Source organism: Suillus fuscotomentosus (genome assembly GCF_016647785.1).
Source record: "Suillus fuscotomentosus strain FC203 chromosome Unknown F5891scaffold_2, whole genome shotgun sequence".
NCBI classification, from domain to species: domain Eukaryota; kingdom Fungi; phylum Basidiomycota; class Agaricomycetes; order Boletales; family Suillaceae; genus Suillus; species Suillus fuscotomentosus.
In genome coordinates, this window is record NW_024539514.1 from 314,324 (window position 1) to 332,310 (window position 17,987).

At 48.0% G+C, this 17,987-nt stretch overlaps 9 protein-coding genes across 9 annotated transcripts; 3 read left to right on the plus strand and 6 right to left on the minus strand.

The window, feature by feature from the left end:
• Positions 1–703: 703 nt before the first annotated feature.
• On the minus strand, positions 704–1,948 carry F5891DRAFT_996230 (uncharacterized protein). Its single transcript, XM_041378353.1, has 6 exons — positions 1,919–1,948; positions 1,395–1,851; positions 1,204–1,329; positions 1,018–1,149; positions 819–877; positions 704–759 (listed from the first exon to the last, which is right to left on the minus strand). Exons 1-6 carry the CDS (start codon positions 1,924–1,926, stop codon positions 726–728), a joined length of 816 nt encoding a protein of 271 aa, XP_041233170.1. The 5' UTR covers positions 1,927–1,948; the 3' UTR covers positions 704–725.
• Positions 1,949–2,499: 551 nt separating this feature from the next.
• F5891DRAFT_996236 (exoribonuclease, exosome component 4) lies at positions 2,500–3,380 on the minus strand (the record flags this gene model as incomplete). Its single annotated transcript, XM_041378354.1, has 3 exons — positions 2,500–2,992; positions 3,044–3,327; positions 3,378–3,380. 3 exons carry the CDS (start codon positions 3,378–3,380, stop codon positions 2,500–2,502), a joined length of 780 nt encoding a protein of 259 aa, XP_041233171.1.
• Positions 3,381–3,475: 95 nt separating this feature from the next.
• F5891DRAFT_996238 (uncharacterized protein) lies at positions 3,476–6,433 on the plus strand. Its single transcript, XM_041378355.1, has 10 exons — positions 3,476–3,534; positions 3,589–3,667; positions 3,721–3,740; positions 3,796–3,858; positions 3,911–4,020; positions 4,071–4,386; positions 4,443–4,676; positions 4,737–5,396; positions 5,448–5,585; positions 5,641–6,433. The coding sequence occupies exons 1-10, from the start codon at positions 3,529–3,531 to the stop codon at positions 6,334–6,336; spliced, it is 2,322 nt and encodes a 773-aa protein (XP_041233172.1). The 5' UTR covers positions 3,476–3,528; the 3' UTR covers positions 6,337–6,433.
• Positions 6,394–7,007, minus strand: F5891DRAFT_1135213 (ribosomal protein L21-like protein). Its single transcript, XM_041364788.1, has 2 exons — positions 6,910–7,007; positions 6,394–6,857 (listed from the first exon to the last, which is right to left on the minus strand). The coding sequence occupies exons 1-2, from the start codon at positions 6,956–6,958 to the stop codon at positions 6,436–6,438; spliced, it is 471 nt and encodes a 156-aa protein (XP_041233173.1). The 5' UTR covers positions 6,959–7,007; the 3' UTR covers positions 6,394–6,435.
• Positions 7,008–7,048: 41 nt separating this feature from the next.
• On the plus strand, positions 7,049–9,388 carry F5891DRAFT_996240 (P-loop containing nucleoside triphosphate hydrolase protein). The gene is made up of 10 exons (XM_041378356.1): positions 7,049–7,197; positions 7,259–7,304; positions 7,393–7,479; positions 7,532–7,579; positions 7,631–8,275; positions 8,328–8,560; positions 8,612–8,727; positions 8,786–8,931; positions 8,983–9,053; positions 9,108–9,388. Exons 1-10 carry the CDS (start codon positions 7,138–7,140, stop codon positions 9,282–9,284), a joined length of 1,629 nt encoding a protein of 542 aa, XP_041233174.1. The 5' UTR covers positions 7,049–7,137; the 3' UTR covers positions 9,285–9,388.
• Positions 9,389–9,390: 2 nt separating this feature from the next.
• F5891DRAFT_1160751 (uncharacterized protein) lies at positions 9,391–11,500 on the minus strand (the record flags this gene model as incomplete). The annotated part of the gene is made up of 11 exons (XM_041365239.1): positions 9,391–9,556; positions 9,617–9,748; positions 9,802–9,885; positions 9,939–10,028; positions 10,078–10,405; positions 10,457–10,628; positions 10,690–10,855; positions 11,017–11,174; positions 11,241–11,335; positions 11,393–11,420; positions 11,476–11,500. 11 exons carry the CDS (start codon positions 11,498–11,500, stop codon positions 9,476–9,478), a joined length of 1,359 nt encoding a protein of 452 aa, XP_041233175.1. The 3' UTR covers positions 9,391–9,475.
• F5891DRAFT_996250 (tropomyosin like-domain-containing protein) lies at positions 11,398–12,597 on the plus strand. The gene is made up of 6 exons (XM_041378357.1): positions 11,398–11,502; positions 11,564–11,631; positions 11,703–11,806; positions 11,859–12,163; positions 12,217–12,307; positions 12,360–12,597. The coding sequence occupies exons 2-6, from the start codon at positions 11,619–11,621 to the stop codon at positions 12,429–12,431; spliced, it is 585 nt and encodes a 194-aa protein (XP_041233176.1). The 5' UTR covers positions 11,398–11,502; positions 11,564–11,618; the 3' UTR covers positions 12,432–12,597.
• A 983-nt stretch (positions 12,598–13,580) lies between these two features.
• On the minus strand, positions 13,581–14,135 carry F5891DRAFT_938597 (methionine sulfoxide reductase; the record flags this gene model as incomplete). Its single annotated transcript, XM_041374178.1, has 4 exons — positions 13,581–13,633; positions 13,688–13,813; positions 13,864–14,023; positions 14,079–14,135. 4 exons carry the CDS (start codon positions 14,133–14,135, stop codon positions 13,581–13,583), a joined length of 396 nt encoding a protein of 131 aa, XP_041233177.1.
• A 1,722-nt stretch (positions 14,136–15,857) lies between these two features.
• Positions 15,858–16,253, minus strand: F5891DRAFT_1180617 (uncharacterized protein; the record flags this gene model as incomplete). Its single annotated transcript, XM_041365955.1, has 2 exons — positions 15,858–16,166; positions 16,218–16,253. The coding sequence occupies 2 exons, from the start codon at positions 16,251–16,253 to the stop codon at positions 15,858–15,860; spliced, it is 345 nt and encodes a 114-aa protein (XP_041233178.1).
• Positions 16,254–17,987: the final 1,734 nt, after the last annotated feature.

The following is a 17,987-nucleotide window of genomic DNA, read 5'->3' on the forward strand; positions in this document are numbered from 1 at the left end:
AAGGCGGTCGCTCACGAGTCAAACCTGAAGGCCTGATGACTGGTCAGAGCTTAGCAGGAGGACACGGCACAGCTGCACCTTTAGCTTCTTGTCTGAGGATCCCGACGTCCACCAAGTTAGACTCTTCGTGAGTGGAAGCAATATCGTCAATCCATGAATGTATGCCGATTTTTCATGAGCACCACCATCACATATCTCCAGCAGCACAGATCCTGAGGATGCCTTTCTGGTATCCATTTCATGTTTCTGGATAGCGATCGTGAATTTTCTGGCCTTTTTCTCGGCCCATAAAGCTCGCGACGAACGCGGCATGGAAATTCCAGTTACTCCAAAGTTCAGCACTGGTTTCGTAATGTGTGCATAATTGCATGCTCCCAAGAGTAGTCTGCTAATGTCTTATTTCAGTAATCCGGAGATATTTCCCTGCTGCATTGTCCCGCGATTCCCTGATGCGTCCGTGAAGACACTAGTGCACCTCACTGTGTTAGGTTCGTCTGTGGAGATCACCTCGAAATCCTGAAAGACTAACTTACAGTAGCAGAGGAATCGTGATTGTGGTATAACATGTAGGTCAAGTGTAAACGTCCCATGGATATGGCTTTCTGCTTTGAAATTTTGGTCTATGTAACACATTTTCTTCAATTGAAGTACAATGTACACATGCGAGGCGGGTCATGATGGACCTCATGATTGGACGGACTCGCCCTTCCTCCTCGAGTGCTCCATTACCAGGAGTGAAGACCACCGCTGACGACAATACTGCGAATTTTACAGTTAGCTTCACTGCTAAGCAAAGAAATACAAGGAAGTCGACGCACTCGCTACCCGTACAGAATGTCGATGCATCAGATACCAACCACGTCACTACACCGCGCAACTCGTTAGGGCGTCCGAATCGACCCACAGGGTTCATATTAGACCACACATCGAGAAGGTGCGGTTATTTGTCCAGATATGCTCTAGTCATACTATCACAGCCATCATGATTTAGCACTGCAATGCAATTAATCGCGAGACAAACCTGGTGTACATATATCCTGGAGACAACGAGTTGACGCGAATCTTCTTTTCGCCAAGCTCGCAAGCCATGCTGCGAGCCATCTGCAGGACAGCTGATTTGGAGGTGTTGTACGATACCCAGGCGTGGCCCTATACAGGGTCAGTATGCAAACATGGCCATAACAGTTTTTGGGCGATGCGCACCCTGTTAGTGACACTGCCCGACATTGATGCGATAAGAATAATACTGCCACCGCATCCGAATCGCGACATCTGTCTACCAGCAGCCTGCGCAGTGAAGAGGACACCACTGGCGTTGACATCCAGGACCTTCACACGGGGTTGATTTCAAAAACTGTCGGTCGGTGGAAAGCAACTAGTCAATAATCACCCACCTCTCTGTACTCCTCTGCCGGGTATTCCAGACAGTCTATGGGTGACCTAAGAATACCAGCCGCAGCGATGCAAAAGTCCATTCTTCCCTCTTTATCACCAATCTCCTCTGTCTTTTTCCAAAGCGCCTGCTGATCAGTGACGGTCTCGCTGAAATACTCCAGCCGCGAGTTATTCCCTAGCTTCACGACGTAATCTCTGCTTGCGATCCATTCATCTGATGGCTCTTCTGGAAGATAGAAGCAATATACGACACGTGCACCAGCCTCGCAACATGCAAGAGCCATCTCCAAGCCAAGGCCCCTATTTCCGCCGGAGACAAGCCCAACGCGGTCGGTTAGCGCGAACTCATCGAAGATCTTGGGCTTTGGTGTGATGGATGGGTCTGCAGCAGCCTCTAGGGCAGCCTCGACACCAAGTTTACCGAGAGGAGACGCCGATTGAGCTGGGAATTGGGAACTATGGGAAAACTCAGCTTCCGTTTCATGCAACATTTCTAGATAAATAAACACTTGACACATCTTACCTGGACATGATAGATGATCGCGACAGGTTCAACGTTAGGGAAAACGATCACGCATGAAGGGTCTTTATACTGCACACCCAATAAGGCCTGGCCGCCTTCTGTGAGCTCGCCTGACCATAACCAAGCGGCGTATGAATAATGAAATTGGTACATTACTTCGAATTCGTGACCACATGAGCATGGGGTATTAATTTGCGAAACGAAGTGGTCTTCCTACAGCAGATAAAGAATCAAAGTATCCGCGTTATCCGCGTTTGATCTGGTAGTACAATTCTAGGGGATTGTGGGCTTCCATTGATGCATTGTTTCCTGCATCTGATATCATATGATATTGAATCCATAGTGGTACTTTACAAGCTAGCATGCGACATGAAAGATAAATCTCTGCGTGTAGTGTTGTACACAAAGATCGTGCAGGTGGCGCGCAGGTGGAGCACGCAGGTGGGTTGGACGCGAATTGGTTCCACGGGATCAAATGCTCCGTGCTGTGAACGTCCGTGTCAGGACTAGTGGGCCTGTCATTCGTTATCAAGTATCTCTAATCACAAGCTCCGACTTACAGATAGTCGTCGTAATCAATCCTACGTCTCTTCAGTCTCCTTCGCCACAATCATTCCGGGTCCAGCCCCAAGTTTATCCACCAAATCCCCCGTCCGTTCCCTGAGAGCATCCCTCATCTCACTCCATAATACCTTACCTGCATCACACGCAACTTTGAAAACCTCCTCAAAGCGATCCATATGCAGCCTGGTCTCCATCTGGACGAGCGTCACGCGTCCTGTACGAGGCATCACCCCTACCACGACGCTCGGAACATCATTTTCTTCGACTGTAGTTAGATCAAGTAAGGGTTGGGTGCCATGCACGCCGCCGCCGATGGCGCAGACAAAGTCAAAGAGGGGGATGCCTGCGGCTGCTAGAGCGAGGGTGGAGGCATTTATGCAAGCGGGGAGGAGGCCGCCATCGAGCTGCAGGACATGTACAAAGATATCGATTGCACTGCGTGGATAGAGATGGGTTTGTACGACTGGTTCGAATGTGCTTTTGATTGATGCTGCGAGTTCAAGGAGACGCCTGAGTGGTATTAGCGATGTAATGAAGTGTTGGTATAGGTGATATATTTACTTGTCGCCCCTGCCTCTTCTTCTTCGTTCACCGATGCCAAAAGGGGCGAGTTGGACTTCGACGTTTAGTGTTGCACGGTCGTGGAATGTCTCGCGTCTTGTTCCTGGTTTTGGTTCGTGTGGACCGAGGACTGAGACGCGTACTTGAGTGAGGCCGTGTGAGTAGGTGACGCTGCCATCTGCTGTTCCTTGTGGTGCGAAGTTGATGGCTAGTGTTCGTAGTTCATAAGGTCTGCGACCGTCGCTGCGAAGAAGACCAGCATTAAGTAGTTCGATACGGGATGACTGGATGTGAATGGGTGGGAGCTATGTTGGGATTGAGTAAATGGGCGCACCATGGTTGGTCACTTAGGTAATACGTGTGGTCTAGTGGCGGATAGCCAACTTTAAGCGCCTGTGTGATGACTAATCACGCGAGTCGGACTTTGAAGAACTTGGTATGAGATCAAATATTACTTTGGTCGATAGCTTGCCATTTTGCAAAGTATGTGGGTAAGTTTCGTCGCCATCGCTTCTCATAGAAAGGATACTGACTAGGTGGAATAGACTGAACATCGAAATCCAGAAGGAAGGACATACTGGTTCAATACTGGCACTCGTGAAAGTGTCTGGGAGAAGCCAGACGGTGCGCATCGAAGTTTTGTCTGTCCTGTCCTGCGCTAATTGTGAACTGTTTAGACTTGAAGACTCCATTTGAGGTAATTTAACATTTTTTCCCTCTAGCTGTGTACTCATAATAGCCTGTCCCTCCAGAAAGCTCTCGGGGAGACAAAATGGAAAGAATACTTCTCCGGAGGCAGAAAGTATTATTACAATGTGCGTCCAACGATGAAGATATTTCTCATCAGTATCTAATCTACTTGAGCAGACCGAATCCAAAGAATCAAAATGGGACATGCCAGACGAGCTGCTCCTGCTCCTTGAAAAAGTCGAGAAGGAGAAACAAAACAGCCAACTTGTCGTCGCTGGTTCCATTCCGTATGTCCCTAGCCTATTTACCTGCCCTTTCTCCTTATCATTCAATACAGCACTTCGTCTGCTCCAATTCATGCTGCGACAGCCCCAGCGCAGCCTGACGGCACCGTAGCCACTGCAGGCTCTGCCTCGCTCCCCTTCAGTAACACAGGCGTTCTTCCCGCAAGGCCGAACCTTCCAGATGACCCTACCATTCCTCACAATGGTTTCGCCACCTTTGAGGAGGGTGAGAAAGCTTTTATGCATCTCTTGCGCAAGGCGGGTGTCGATGCGGACTGGACATGGGACCAGACTATGCGTACCATCATCACGGATCCATTATATAAGGCTTTGAACTCTTTAGCCGAGAAGAAAGCAACTTGGCAGAAGGTGCGTTTCCTTCGTTCACGGTATATTGTATTACTTAATTGTTGTGGCATGCCCAGTACACAGACGGTTTGCGTCAGAAGGAAGAAGAAGAGCGTGAAGCACGGCTTTCCAAGCTCCGCCCAGCTATACGTAACATGCTCAAGGGCAATCCGAATGTGTTTCATTACACTACATTCGCTACTGCGGATAAATTGTTCTCGCAGCATCCCATCTGGCAACTAGCTCGTATCGAGGCTGAGCGAAAGCTCATATTTGAGGAGTACGTCGCGGAGCTCAAGCAGCGCGAAGTGGTGCGTTCTTGTTTATTCTCCTGATCATGAATACAACCTGACTCACACTCACATCCACAGCAAGAAACCCGTGCTGCGCGTACGCGCGCAATCTCCAAAGTCGTGTCTCTTTTCAAAGAACTCGATGTGAATGTCCTCACACGTTGGCGCAAGGCCCACGAAATGGTCACTGAGTCCCTCGACTGGCAAGCTGATTCTGAGCTGCGTAAGCTTCCTACGCTAGATATCCTCCTTGCATTCGAAGATTACTCGCGTGTCAAAGAACGTGAGTTTGAGGAGCACATGCGCCGCGCCCAAGTTGAGAAGACACGTGAGGAGCGCAAAGCCAGAGAGGCGTTCAGGGGATTGCTGCAAGATCTTGTGGCTACTGGAAAAATCAAGGCGCGCAGCAAATGGCGTCATGTTTACCCAACTTTTGCTTCTGATCAGCGATACCTCAATATGCTCGGCAAGCCTGGATCGAATCCCTTGGAACTTTTCTGGGATGCTATCGACGCACTTGACCAGAGGCTCGATGCTAAGATCACTATTGCTGAGGAGTGTGCCAGGCGTGGCGATGACCCCAATGTCATGGACGTAGTGAAGAACGATAAGGATAAAGAATCCGTGAGCGTGGTGACCGTACAGACGACATTCGAAGAGTTCAAGGCTCGCATAAGGAGGGACCCTGACAGCGTAGGCAAGCTCGGGGAGGATGATTTGCGCGAGGTGTATGACACGGTGTGTTACTTTTCTGTGTGTAAATGACGAGAGTGCTTATGAGTCTGGTAGATCCACGATCAAGTCGTGAAGAAGCAGAATGAAGAGAAGCGCCGCACAGAGAGAAGGCAGAGGCACCTACAAGATGATCTTCGCTACGCGATGAAGAAGCTTCCCGAGCCGCTTGACATCACATTGTCCTATGAAGCCGTGCGTCTTTCGTGGCCCTCCCTTGACATCAGATATTAATTTAATCCTTATGCAGGCTGTCCCCTTCATTGAGAACCTCCCAGAGTACAAGGCCCTAGACGATGATGAGAGTCGACGTTCAGCCTTTGCCAAGTTTGTGAAGAGGCAAAAGGAACGACTACGCGAGGCTCCGTCGGAGGATGGTGCTTCAACGACGAGTAGACGTCGTAAGGAGCCTGAGCGCGAACGTGAGCGGGATCGTGACCGTGACCGCCGCGATGACCGTGACAGAGAGCGAGACCGCGAGCGAGATCGTGAGCGGGACAGGAGCTCCAGACACCACCACCGTGAGGACCACGACGGGTACCATGGCCGTGACAAGGACGGGCATGGCGAGCGTGAGCGGGAAAAGGATCGTGAACGTGAACGTGAACGTGATAGGGAGAAGGACAGGGAAAGAGACAGAGATAGGGACAGGGATCGCGAGCACAAACGGCATACCCGAGACGAGCGGGACGGAAGGGATGAGCGCAAGCGTAGGAAAGGTTCAAGGGAACGTGGTTATAGTCGGACTGATGCGCCGCCATACGGGGACGAGGAAGATGTTGCAGGGGATAAACCAGAACAGAGTAGAGAACGGAAGCGAGGTTCTGATAGGGCACATAGTGAACGCGCTGAAAAGCGTGCTCGCTACGATCCTGATGTAGATTTTAGAGAGGAGCGCGGAGAACGATCCCGGAGGGCGGAAACGCCTGAAGAAGGGGAGATATGATACTTATCCACTGGTTTTAATATTGACTAACTTCCGTTTTCTTGTGCGTGATGATTTGACTGATTAGAAAACAAAAATATTATAATGCTCGGACCAATGCTATGGATTCGAAGGATCAGGGAACTCAATAGAGCCTATACGCAGACGAGTGTATGGATGCTTGTTCTTGATCGTCTTCTGATAACCTTTTCTACGCTTCTTCTTGAACACCACCTCCATTTTACCCTTGGTATGCTCGACGACGGTAGCATCAACCTTAACGCGACTTGACGATATTACAGGATCACCGCGAAGGGTGTAATCCCGTGAGCCAACTTCATGTATATCCTGCAACGCCAACACGTCGCCAACGCGTACGTCTTTCAGATGTGGGACTGTGAGTAAGTCCTTGGGTGCGAGGAGATATTTACGTCCTGCGAGAGATGCGACAATGTATTGCGAAGGTTGGGAACGGATAAGAGAAAACGCGGCACTAGTATTTTTCGGGAGCGCTGCCTGTGTTGACACCGAACACGACGCCACTAGAAATCGTATCAGAAAGCACTACCAATATGTATAAAAAAAATGACCGACCGCGTCTTAGATTATTTGATAGCCAGCTGCGAAATTGCCAACTCGCCATGGTGAAATGAAGACCAGCAGGCAACCAGCAGTTCTCTTCAAGTAAAGACTCCGTGACCGCGTGACACTGTGACACGGAGAACCGGTTTAGTCGGAGATTTAAATTAAGTCTGTTCCGAGAAATTCCTTTAACATCGACTCTGCTCATTCCTTCCCATCCAACTCATTCCTGTCGCGACAATGCACAGAATCGCTCTCCAGAACTCGGCGCGCAGAGCTGCCTTTGCCGCTGCCCCCAAGGTCCTGCTTTTGCCGCTTTCTCCTACTCAATTTCATGCTCATACAACTTTTTTATGTTCAGAATGTTGCTGCACTTGCCTCTCGGTCATATGCTACCGCAAAGCCTGGTGCGTACTCCTGTGCGGCGTATCCTACTGTGTTTGACGTGTATTGGAACTTTCCGGTGTTATTTGTCACATTGCGTGTCTTAAACAGCCGCATCCGAGGTTTCTTCAATACTGGAGTCCCGTATTGCTGGTACTGCTATCAGTGGTAACGTTGAGGAGACTGGCCGTGTCTTGAGTGCGTAGTCGCGGTGGTCATTTCCAGTCTGTTGGTCTCATAATATGCGCAGGCGTCGGTGACGGTATTGGACGTGTCTGGGGTCTCAAAAATGTCCAGGGTAAGCCGTGATTCTCGACCATTCATTCCGTGCAAATAACCTTGTTCGCAGCCGAGGAGATGGTGGAATTCTCGTCCGGTGTCCGGGGCATGTGTCTCAATTTGGAAGCTGACAACGTCGGTGTCTCCATCTTCGGTAACGATCGCCTCATCAAGGAGGGCGACACCGTCAAGCGTACTGGTCAGATTGTCGATGTTCCCGTTGGCCCAGGTCTTCTTGGTCGTGTCGTCGACGCTCTCGGTAACCCAATTGACGGAAAGGGTCCCATTGAGGCTGCCGAGCGGAGACGTGCCTCTCTTAAGGCTCCCGGTATCTTGCCCCGTCGTTCGGTCAACCAGCCTATGATGACCGGTCTCAAACCTATTGACGCCATGGTGCCTATTGGTCGTGGTCAGCGTGAGCTTATCATTGGTGACCGTCAAACCGGAAAGACAGCCGTAGCAATCGACACCATTCTCAACCAGAAGCGATGGAATGATGGCAAGGATGAGGACAAAAAGCTCTACTGTGTTTACGTTGCTGTCGGCCAGAAGCGTTCCACTGTCGCCCAGCTAGTCAAGACCCTCGAGGAAAACGACGCAATGAAGTACACTATTATTGTTGCTGCTACCGCCTCAGAGGCTGCTCCCCTGCAGTACCTTGCGCCCTTCTCTGGCTGTGCAATGGGCGAGTGGTTCCGTGACAATGGCAAGCACGGTATGTTATTATTCGCTTCTTCGGGCGAACTCGGTACTGAGTACTATGTTAGCCCTCATTATCTATGATGATTTGTCGAAGCAGGCCGTTGCTTACCGTCAAATGTCTCTCCTCCTCCGTCGTCCCCCCGGTCGTGAGGCTTACCCTGGTGATGTCTTCTACCTCCACTCCCGTCTCCTTGAACGCGCTGCCAAGATGAGCGACAAATTCGGTGGTGGATCCCTCACTGCACTCCCCATTATTGAGACTCAAGGTGGTGATGTCTCCGCTTACATTCCTACCAACGTACGTGACTGCTCAGTCTTGCACATTTATTGACCCCCATCTCGCATATAGGTCATCTCGATCACTGATGGCCAAATCTTCTTGGAGGCTGAGCTGTTCTTCCGTGGTGTCCGTCCCGCCATTAACGTTGGTCTCTCCGTGTCTCGTGTTGGTTCTGCTGCCCAAACGTTCGTATCTGTTACGGTTTTCGTATATCACCCTTAACCCAATTCTCTCCGCCTACAGGAAGATCATGAAGAAGTTTGCTGGTTCTCTTAAGCTGTACCTTGCTCAATACCGTGAAGTCGCTGCCTTCGCCCAATTCGGTTCAGATCTCGATGCTTCAACACGTTTCCTCCTCTCCCGTGGTGCTCGTTTGACCGAGCTCCTTAGTAAGCAACTGCGTTTAATGATCTAAAAATATAGCTAATGCTTTCTAAAAGAGCAAGGCCAATACCAGCCCTTGCCTACTGAGATCCAGGTGCCCATCATCTACGCTGGTGTCAACGGTCTCGTGCGTAACTATCTTCCAAGCCTCACCTGCCGCTCGCTAATCTCTATCATGTAGCTTGACTCCATCCCCGTCGACAAAATCACTTCATGGGAAGCTGAATTCCGTTCACATCTAACTGCTACCCAGAGTGCACTTCTGGAAGAAATTGCGACTGGCAATGTTACCCCCGAGATGGAGGCTAAAATTAAGAAGGTCGTTGAGGACCACGTCTCGTCGTTCACCTCCTCGTAGACTAGATATTCTTGTGTATCTACCCCGGTTTTTTCCGTTGTAATGGACACGCACTAAAGTCCTATCGCGAATACCATGATTATTTTCGCAGCGCGATTGTAATATTGTATATAAGTCAGCAGCATGGTGAGATACAAGGCCTATAAGTGGGGTACATCGAATTCGGCAGAGTTCGCAACAAGTAATTAGCCTCATGCTGCGACTTCCGTCTCGGTCTCATCTTCATCGTCATAATCTTGATCATCCTCGTTTTCGCCCATGGACTCCTTGAGCTATATTACGTGCTTCGTCGGTATTACTGTTCTAGGAAGTACAACAAGACCAAGACGCACCATCTCTAGTAGTTCATGACACTCGTTCAGGTGTGCCATGACGATACCCTGTCCTTCGGGAATATTTCCACCTACGCCCACGAATCTGCCGTCTCGCCGCATGGAGTCGATCTGGTGCAATGCCAGTTGATACTATGAAAAATGAACTCCCTGACACCAAAATAATCAAAGGACCGGAAACTCACGGGGTAGAGGTCCCGGGGCGTAAACGGACCACCAAATTTGTATACTTCATTAAGACACTTCTTCACTGTGGAGAGTTTATTGGCCTGCATGCAATGTATGAGAATCAGAATCGAGGGCAGATGGGAGAAAGACGCACGATGGGGATGAGTTCCTCCGATACCGGCTCGCTCGACGATAATAGACGGTAGATAAGACCATAACACCGTCTCAGCAAGTACAGTAGGACCTGCACATGTATGAATAGTTGCACATCGACGAGTACAAACACCACTCACATACTGTCCTGGTGGCCTGTTACCCTCTGTATCGACAAACTTGCCATCGATACGCATCTTGTCGATCTCGTGTAGGCTCATCGAATAATTATAAAGATCTGTCTCACGGAGACTCCATCTATGCGTGAGGACAAGGTTCTCCAGTTCCGCACGCAGCTGGTTCAGGCGGTCATGAATGGGCTTCAGAGAAGACGCTACGTTCTTTGACTCGTCCTGCGCTTTAATTTGCTGGAGAATGTCGAAGCATTCCTCGATGAGGGAGGTGCAAAGTGCTTGAGAAGCTGGCATAATTCCTCCTGGGCCAAGGAATTTCCCGTCGACACGTTTTCTGTGAAGGTGATAAAGACAAAAGATGTAGTCTAGTTGATGGCGCACTCACGAATCGATCTTGCGCAGTTCCTCAGCCAGAGACTTTATTTCGGCTTTGTGTGAACCCTCTTTGGCAGCCAGCGCAACTAGTTGTCTCCGAATCGTGACGAGGCGTTCATGAATGGGAACCAGTTCTACTGAGAGCACCGACAGAGAACCTTGGAGTGATCGCATGATAACATCTTTAGAGCCGCAGCATTCATTAAGCGACTTTAGAAAGGATATTCGGAGATGAAGGCGCACCACATTCATTAAACTGGCGCTCCAGGAGCTTTGTCATAGCTTCGGGGTGTTTACTACTCTCAGCATCTTGTTGTACTATGTGGCGTAGCTCGCTTAGTCTCCGTTGGAAAGGAGCTAGGTCTGATTCATTGTAGACTCCTGATTCTTCCATATGACTGAGTAATTGCTGTGCGTGATAAATAACAATCAGCACGGATCTTCATACAGTAGACGCATGTGTGATGATATGGAGACAGAATGGAATGCGGTAGACAATGGCCGGCTGGGTCTCCGCAACACAGGGCGCACACCACCCGTGATGAGATAGTGAAGAGATGGAATACTGACCCTCATGGAGGCCAGCTGTGAGTATACAGCGGGACATTCCTTCGTTCGCCCCAATGTAAGATAACACAAGGAAAGGAGGCTGAACACATCGGCCAGTGTTGTATCCACTCGATTGTTGTAGGTCGTGTTATCATCACGGACATCGTTGAGTTTTGTGACTATGGAAGATAAGTGTCCAAAATGAGATAAACAACACTTTGGAAGAAAGAAAGAATTATACCCACCTTGTTTAACGACGGCCTGGTATAGGGCATTCACATCTGACGGCTTGATAAACTCGGCACGGTCCCTCTTCAGGGCAGTAAGCCGGTTCCGTATGCTGCGGTGGGCAAGGGTTTGTTGGACTGGTAGCAATAAGAGCGCGCACTAGACTCACTTTATCACGGCCTCGAGGATCGGCAGTTCTGAGATATAAGAGATCAGTGAAGCTCAGGATCAAAAGTAGCACCTGCCACTTGCCCTCTTGCGCGACCGGTGCGCTCATCTGTAAGATTCACAGTTCTTGCTCGTCGTGGAGTACGTGAGATACTGATTGTATTTCTTCAAGGAACAGAGACGCCAGCAAACCAGCTTGGTTTCCAATTGCCAAGAATTGTCCTATCATGATTGGAAAAGGCAAGTGCTTATGGTCGAATCCACGTTTCCCACGGTATCATCCCATTTAAGCTGACTGTGGCTATTGGCAGTGCCCAGCAAAGTGCCCGTTCAAGTCGGTTTTCCTCTTCGTTCACCGCTATCATCGTCTATACCATCTGCACATCCATCAAACACAATGGAGAAGATTAAAGAGGTTGGCAGTGATCGTTTGCGTACATACGATCTTACTGAACATGCGCTTGTAGAAAATGAACCAGCTGCGGTTTGAGGCAGACAATGCGGTTACCCGCGCCGAAGATGCAGAAGCTAAGAACAAGAAATATGATCAACTGATCCTTGAAAAGGATCAGGAGATTACTTCGATGTCTCACAAGATCTCTGTTCTTGAGGCGGAGCTTGACAAGGTAGATGCGAAACTTGCAGAAGCCAAGGCTTCACAGGAAGAGGGAGAATCGCTGAAGAGCACGAACGAGAACCTTACGAGAAAGATTGCGCTACTGGAGGAGGAACTTGATGCCGCTGAGAAGAACGTGAAAGAAACGATGGAGAAGTACGTTGTGGCTACCATATTTCTCTGTTATCAACGACTGATTACCTGTTCAGGCTGCGACAAGTGGACGTCAAGGCAGAGCACTTCGAACGCCAAGTTCAACGAATCGAACAAGAGCGTGACCAATGGGAGAAGAAGTTCGAGGTATCTCGATTTGTTCTATGCTGTTGAAATGCCAACTGACGCTTTTGCACAGGAAATGCAACAGAAGTACAAGCAGTCGCAAGCAGAACTGGACAACATGGTTGCTAACATGGAGTCACTGTGATCTGTTTCTTCACGTCTCGTGCGCTCTCCATGTAGGGCTTCGATATTGACTATCTCATACCACAGCCAGCACTGCGTGGTCACGACCTTCCTACACGACATTCTCATAATTCTCTTACCAGGAATATTGTCTGATTATTTAACCGAATAAATTCTTGTCCCAAATCTATTGGCTGATCTCGCGATCCGACATTCTTTGTTCTTCGTAAGTTCCTGCATGCTGAAGCGTTAGGGGGTTCGTAATCATGATTACATAAGTTGTAAGTTTGGCACCTGGCCTGACTACACGCCTCATGCACTGATCCTGTATGCATCATCAGCTGGCACTACTGTGTGAGGCTGCTCATGCAGTTGACATTCACAAATGGACATCGTGTTTTTCTTTAGCTCGACAAACAGGACCACGATTCAGGAACAGATGTGTTGTTTGCTACTTATCTTTTCATCAACCGCGTGACAATCGCGTGAAGCAATACTACTAGGCAGTCGGTGACCACTGATTCTAAGTCACCCCCTTTGATGACCCCTCGTTTCCCGTAGAATTTCATCGACAAGATGAAGCCGGTACCAGCTTGATCACTCGCCTTACCAATTATCGTTCCTTGTGCTTCTCGATTCTCAATCGCATCATTTATACACCGCCCGATCCCGTGTACCCTTTCTGTTTCCTGTGGCTGACTCTATACGTAGGTCTTCATCCAGGGTCTCATTCGTCCATTTGCAGCAGTACCCCGAGATTGGCCTATCATCTCCAGGTTGTATTTGGGACCGTGTGGACGTTCTTATCGAGGTGTGCAGTTCCTGTGCTTATCCATGCATTTTTATTACCAAAGTATGTGTGAGTGGCCAAGACTGTCGTCCCTTAACCGTTACGTCAAAAGGAAGTGATAAACAAAGCACGCTTTGTTTATCGCGGACAGTATTTATGCTGATTATAAGAACTCAGGTAAGCAACGAGCTTACAGTATGTCATAATACAGCTGTTCGTTATTCAGCTATGTTATAGAGATTAAGCCGTCCTTGAGGAGATTCGACTATTCTTCCTCAGGTGAGATACTGGATAAGCTCAATTTCTAATCGACGGTGCATCACCGGCCATTAATGGTACACGTTGTATCTGCATTCTCATGATATTCACGCAACCAAAACTTTATTCATCCTTAAAGTTCAGCGAGACCGAATTCACGCAGTGTCGTTCATCGGCTGTAGAGGTTGTAAGACCCAGACCAAAAATACGCAAGATAGAAAGGAGCGTACTTGGCGTGTCGTATCCTTCTCCTTTGAACACATGCCCGAGGTGACCACCGCATGCGGTACAGGTAATCTCTGTCCTCGTCATAAACATCGACCGATCTTCATGCCTACTAACGGCACCAGGGATTGCTACGATGAACCATGAGAGAGAAGATGGATTTCCGAAAATGATAAGTTACCATCAAAGAAAGCAGGCCATCCGCAGCCGCTGTTAAACTTCGTGCTGCTCTTGTATAGTGGTGTGCCACAGCCAGCACAGCTGTACACGCCTGACGTGTCATGGTGATTGTATTCCCCTGTGTTGGGTCCCTCTGTTCCCTTCTGACGGAGAATCCTAAACTATCTCCGACGCAAAGAGTGAGCTTATGTCCAAGGTATAGATTGAAGAACACACCTGCTGTGGAGACAAAATGGCACGCCATTCATCTTCAGACTTGGAGTTAGTTCCCATAACGAAGGCGGATCGATGAAAACGAGATTCGAAAGTCAGAGGAGAGGCTTTTCTGATGCTGGTGAAAGACGCAATGGACTTGTGATGCCGTAGTAGACTACGCATATCATGATGGACGTACGTCGTCTAGCAATATGCTGACAATGACGTCAGGTGACCAGCCGAAAAGGGTCATGAAGGTGACTAAGCTATGTCGGAGACTTTTTTCCGGCATTATAATGCCCCTGCATTCTAACCTATTCTAACGTGCCTTGGAATCATTACGACCACCATTATGACTAGATTACGTTGCGATTACTGGGTGAACACCATAAAAATGCACATTACAATCTATTATAATATTCATCAAAATGTGTAATAAAATGCTGACTGTTATATAATAATGGGTTATAATTGGCCTAGTCGTTAGGCCATTTTAATGGATTAAAATGCTGTATAAAAACTTCCGACATATGTACAAAATGGGAGACCAGCAAAAAACAAATTTGTCAATTACCGAGGGCCAACCGATCGCGAGGGCCTCCATTATTATGACAGCAAATATTGAAACACAAGGCTGAAGCCTGCACGCGCATGGGCGGAGGATACGTGACTCTGTACCTAGGTTCATTTTTTTCGCTAATGTGCTGCTCAACTGCTGATCATTCCTCAGCTGCTAGCCATGTATCATGCTGATATGTCCTGCTAAGCCATTTTCATTGTTCTATCCGGTTATCACACTGATATGTCATGCTAAACGGATGTCAATTTGCTATCATATTACATGGCATTAGCTATGAGTAAGGTCCTGATTGTACTGTAAAACACGTGGTGAGTTACAACAAAGGGAAGTTGCAGTCAGAAACATGAGTAATCCCGGATCCTGGTAGTAGTACAACAAATGATGAAACAGACGGAAGTCAGTGTGAAAGCATCGATGCAAAGACACAGCGAAAACAACAAAGAGATGGACAGCACTGCGAAGACCTTGATGCGAAGAGACATGATACAACGAGATGGAATGGTGTGCGAGCCTGAAATGTGAATATTGTGCTGGTCAGCACAATGACAGTACATCAGGAAACCGGGATTTTCCATGATTTGACTGGATTGACTGACAGCAGGCCCACTAGTCAAATCAAACAAATCAGTCAGTCAGATTTCGTCAGATTTCAGACAGGTCACTTCTGAAATCAGACCAATGTCAGAGTGATCAACATACCATATTGGCCAGGCGCAGCATTTTGATCAGACATTCAATTCATCTAAAACATCATATTTATCAGACATGACAGCCTATCAGACATTCAATTCATCTAAAACATCATATTCATCAGACATGACAGCCTATCAGACAGATCAGCGAGTCATTCTGTCAACAGTGCCTGAAGCTCAGGGGCTCAGGATACCCAGCCATACCTGCTCTATCAAAATAATCAATCTGTGTAGCCATAGCTTATTTTTCAGCCCATTAGATTGCCAGAGGGATCAGTGAATCATCCTGTCAACACTGCCTTTGGCTCAGGTAACCAGCCATATCTGCTTAATCAAGATACTCTGTCTATGCAGTTCAAACTGAATCCTCAATACTATCTGAATAACAGGCCTGGCAAAATGTCATAATAATCATTCATTCAGCCTACCCAGGTTATCACACTACACAGTTAAGCAAATCATCAAATCATCAAATCATCAGCTTCATTGGGAGACTATAAACAATGACAAAGAAGAGTAATACGAGTATTAGGCCATGAGCAAGATATCAGAACCAGAATCCGAATGAGAATCTACATCTACACAGACAGTTCGACCATTCACACCCTTACCCTTAGCCTGTAACTGTGTGCGCCGAGTCGGTCGTTTCCGATGAGCATCGATGAATGGAGCAGCACCCTTGAAGATCTTCTTCCATTTACGATGAGTGGCTCTGTCAATGGACTCCATGATGAGCTCCATGCTGTAGCTCCAGAGTCCTTCGGCAAATTGGCGCTGAGAAGCCTTGGTTGGTTGAACAAAATGCCCCGTCTTCCACATATTCCACGTTCGTTCGACCTATAGACAAGTATCAGCATGATGGTATCTCAAGCAAGGAATAAGACGTACTGCGACTGTGGCGATAGACAGCGCGCCCTTCGGCATTTTTCTAGAATGGTATGTAGTTGGGAGGCAGTGAACATGCTCGAGATATAGCACAAACGTATCAAGGATGCATTGGTCCTCGAAAGCACCATAATAATTCTGTCAACGACATCAGTAATTGGCTCGGTATAAAGTCGTGGTACTTGCATCGGGATCTTTCTCATCTCCACGACACTCTTTCCACATGTAAGGATAAATTGGGGGATTGATGAGGACCGTTTGTCCCTTCTTGTTGACCAATGGAATTTGCTCGGGAACTATGTATGCGACTACTTGTTGAATCTCGTCAGACATCCAGCCTTGTTCCTTGATATACTGTGCGATTACGATCTTTGCACGCTCTCCGAAGTCGCTGCGATAGTCATATGCTCGTTGCATCAACTGCATAGTCAAAGTAGTTACAACAGCCTGCATAAGTCAAAGTAAGCACTTACAATTTTGTATACTGGGTCCTTCGACTTGGAAACAGTGTGCTTGATGGCTGGTAATGCAAGGTCCCATATCCTTTGCATCTCGTCGGTGAAATCAGATATATCCCACATGTTGTCGAGGGTGGAAATAAAATCAATCCACATCGGCACAACGAGGGCATCAAAATCACGGGGCGAGCCTGGGGGAAGGTCATTCTTCGTGAATTTGACACAAGTACGTGGCGCTTGCGATGATTCATTGTCGCCGCTGCTGTCGTTGTCATCATCGTCTTCGCTGTTGTTGCGCGTGGACCGTGGTGGATTTGTAACAGACTAGAAAAACATCAGTGAAGTCAAAGAGTAAAAATAAACCTTACTTTGCGAGAGGTAGCATTGTTTTTCCCTTGTTGTCCTGTGGCCCTGTTGTTACGACGCTCATTAGACTAGATAGATATTAGTAAAAGTGAGGGACAAAAGGGAGTTGAATTACCTTGCCGTAGCCAGTCTTCAATCGATCTGTTTGCATGGAATTGGTTGCTGAGCCCTGACGTTCGGGAGGAGGACAAGTAATTGTGTGACTGACTACTTTAAGCTGAAAGGTTGCGATTAGTGAGATTAATGAGTTGCAGATAAAAAAAAATGTGCACCTTCCACATGTAAGGTCTTGCCCTCTCAGGTTCTGGGGAGGAACATTGTTCCCTACCGTAGTGCATGTCCTCGCCCTCTCTCATGTCAGTCTCACCAGATCCACCGCCCGCTTGCTCCCAGCCTCCTGTCCCAGCCTGTTCATCACGCTGTATAAACAACAATACAGAGAGGAACAAATGATGCTCCAAACTGTATCTAAAAAATGTTGTAGGTTGTGCGTTGCCTAGTCTGCTATGCTTGAGGTGGCAAGCGTGTTCGACCCTTAAGGGGAAGCAAGTGCAGCGAAGATCTAGAGGTACGCGCCGAAGTGAAGCGCGAGAAAGCGCAGGTGCGCGCAAGGTACGAAGGCGCGGGAAAGCGCGCGCGCGTATGCGGAAATGATAGATAGACTAGACTCAAGTGATAATATGATGCAAGAGATGTGAGAGTGCGAGATGTAAAGGAATAGAGTTCTATTGCGACTTTCTAGGTAGTAAGTACTAGGTAAAGTGAGAGGTGAAAGTTCAGTGAAAAGTAAGTTGGAAAGTAAGTGGAAAACTTTCTTTCATAGTATGTACTGCTGGCGCTTATATAGCGTGCCTAAGCACGGTCATGTGGAGCCGAAGCGCTACCGAGTAGGTATGTAAAGATATATATAAGTAAGGGTCCATTATAAAAATAGAGGTGGAATGATATG

Coding starts and splice junctions, on each gene's coding strand:
- F5891DRAFT_996230 (XM_041378353.1), bottom strand. Junction 1,150..1,203: donor CGGGCAGTGTCACTAACAGG/GTGCGCATCGCC, acceptor GACCCTGTATAG/GGCCACGCCTGGGTATCGTA. Junction 760..818: donor ACATTCTGTACGGGTAGCGA/GTGCGTCGACTT, acceptor TAAAATTCGCAG/TATTGTCGTCAGCGGTGGTC.
- F5891DRAFT_996238 (XM_041378355.1), top strand. Junction 3,668..3,720: donor TGTCTGGGAGAAGCCAGACG/GTGCGCATCGAA, acceptor TGAACTGTTTAG/ACTTGAAGACTCCATTTGAG. Junction 4,387..4,442: donor AGAAAGCAACTTGGCAGAAG/GTGCGTTTCCTT, acceptor TGGCATGCCCAG/TACACAGACGGTTTGCGTCA.
- F5891DRAFT_1135213 (XM_041364788.1), bottom strand. CDS start 6,958: ATGGCGAGTTGGCAATTTCGCAGCTGGCTATCAAATAATCTAAGACGC. Junction 6,858..6,909: donor ATCAAATAATCTAAGACGCG/GTCGGTCATTTT, acceptor TACGATTTCTAG/TGGCGTCGTGTTCGGTGTCA.
- F5891DRAFT_996240 (XM_041378356.1), top strand. CDS start 7,138: ATGCACAGAATCGCTCTCCAGAACTCGGCGCGCAGAGCTGCCTTTGCC. Junction 7,480..7,531: donor GGAGACTGGCCGTGTCTTGA/GTGCGTAGTCGC, acceptor TAATATGCGCAG/GCGTCGGTGACGGTATTGGA. Junction 8,561..8,611: donor CCGCTTACATTCCTACCAAC/GTACGTGACTGC, acceptor TCTCGCATATAG/GTCATCTCGATCACTGATGG.
- F5891DRAFT_996250 (XM_041378357.1), top strand. Junction 11,807..11,858: donor CAATGGAGAAGATTAAAGAG/GTTGGCAGTGAT, acceptor ATGCGCTTGTAG/AAAATGAACCAGCTGCGGTT. Junction 12,308..12,359: donor AATGGGAGAAGAAGTTCGAG/GTATCTCGATTT, acceptor GCTTTTGCACAG/GAAATGCAACAGAAGTACAA.